The 1,950-nt window shown below is 38.9% G+C and overlaps 1 protein-coding gene across 1 annotated transcript; it reads left to right on the top strand.

The window, feature by feature from the left end:
- Window positions 1-486: 486 nt before the first annotated feature.
- Window positions 487-1,251, top strand: LOC146997573 (uncharacterized). Its single transcript, XM_085814250.1, has one exon. It carries the CDS (start codon window positions 487-489, stop codon window positions 1,249-1,251), a length of 765 nt encoding a protein of 254 aa, XP_085670376.1.
- The last annotated feature ends 699 nt before the right edge of the window (window positions 1,252-1,950 follow it).

The raw sequence follows: 1,950 nt of genomic DNA, 5'->3' as shown, positions 1-1,950 counted from the left end.
AGTTTCAAATGTAAATAAACATGGCTGCCATCGTAAAAATAATTAGGCTTAGCCGCACATAAATAACTTTTAAATTGTTGATAATTCTAAAAATATTACATGCAGATTTACTAAAGGCATAAAAACCTTAACCGGAAGATAAGAACAACATAATTCAATCATTTTTAAAGCAAAAAAATGCACATACAAACATATAAGAGTTGTGATGTTGCCATGGAAACACAAAGTTTTGTAAGTTCTGAGCATGCCCGTCTCGGATGAGCAGCGGATGGAGGAGAGAATGTCGTGTATGCAGCGGCAGTTCCTTTTTCTTATCGAAATGTCATTATTGATGTGTTAAATAAAGTTTATATATTTTATACTTGTGTCTTGCCTCACCATGGAATTTCTACATTGGTGATTGACGTTGGACAACGCATATCTTTTGATCGTTTCTTGGAATTCGGACAAAATACGAAAACGGAACTAAACAAAACATCATAAACAATGGATGAAATATCAGCAGTGAAAATACCTCCTTTCATTCCTTCTAATCCATCTCTGTGGTTCACGATGGTGGAATCTACTTTTGAATTAGCGGTTCCAAAGACTATAACAGAATCCAGAACCAAGTATAACCACTGTGTGGCGCATTTACCTCCCAACATCGCTATGACCGTGAGGGATATCACCATTTCTCCTGACAAAACGGATCCACATGGGAAACTGAAGAATGAAGTCCTTTCTCGCTGTGGTGAAAGAAAATCGCAGGAAATACGTCGCTTACTTGCCGGTGAGAAACCAGGGGATCGAAAGCCGTCTGAACTCTTACGCGTTATGCAGCGGTGTGTAGAAAATCATAACGTGACGGATACTTTTGTTTTGGAAATATTTCTGCAGCAACTACCTACAAATGTGCAATCTATTTTAGCATCAATGACCCCTCTAGCCACACAAAAGGCTGCTGAAATAGCGGATAAAATAATGGAAGTGTCATCTGCTCAGCTAAGCGTAGTTTTTGATTCTTGTGCATCATCTAGTGCTACACCGAACTCTGAATTGCTTAAAGAGATAAAATCGCTTCGCAAGGAAGTCGCTTTTCTACGACATTTAAGAAGTCATTCTCGTAATTGTAATTTTCGTCATGCAACAAATCGTAAGAAATCCTCTGAAAAAAGTGATCTATGTTGGTATCACCAAAAATTTGCTTCTAGAGCAAAAAAGTGTACTCCACCCTGCAATTTTCAGGGAAATTTCCAGGGCAAGGAGTAGCGGCGACATAGGTCTCGTTTTTCAGTTCTCTTCACCTATTTGTTCGTGATCGCAAAATCAATATTAACTTCAAGTAGTGATTGTTCCTTAATTCCAGCCTCAAGATTAAATAAAATTACTCTTCCTATTCCAGTGGCCAATCGCTAAAACCGCTGAATACTGGTAATTCGACATGGGTTCAAATCCTGACGAACGCGCTTGTTCTATGAAACTTTTCCAGGGGTTTTCGACGTTCAGTGTGGATGAGATCTAGTTCCCCTTAGAAATTCCCTCCATGATAGTTGTTCGCGCCTGCGCATCTGTAATGTAATCCACGCATGCGCATCTGTAATGTGATGATCAGACGAGTTTGAGAATCGCCATCGACGGTATAAGAGGGCTAGTCACAGCTATGAGTTAATTGTAATTAATTATGAGAATTAATAAAGAATCGAACCAGCGAATTTATTTAGTGTGTGTTATTTGGGACGAGACCCAATCATATCTGGTCGTAGTCGACCGGAGTGTGAGTTTGTGCATGAATAAGTAGTGTTTCGTTTTTGAGAACACAGGAGTGTTTGTGTTTGCCAGTATTCCAAGCTTGTTCTTTTCAACGAATATCGCTGATTTTGGATACGGATATTCATCAAAAGTGAATCACTGCAGAGGTAAGTGATTCCTCTCTTGTTAATTCTGTACTTTCTGTGCTTGTTCTGTTAT

This window comes from Stegodyphus dumicola, chromosome 4, assembly GCF_044657685.1.
Source record: "Stegodyphus dumicola isolate Sdum_Otavi_A_Nest chromosome 4, ASM4465768v1".
NCBI lineage: Eukaryota > Metazoa > Arthropoda > Arachnida > Araneae > Eresidae > Stegodyphus > Stegodyphus dumicola.
Note: the sequence above shows the minus strand (reverse complement) of the source record. Positions and strands in the feature narration are given on the sequence as shown.

What these genes read in the sequence shown, in the direction of transcription:
- LOC146997573 (XM_085814250.1), top strand. Translation starts at nt 487, where the DNA reads ATGGATGAAATATCAGCAGTGAAAATACCTCCTTTCATTCCTTCTAAT.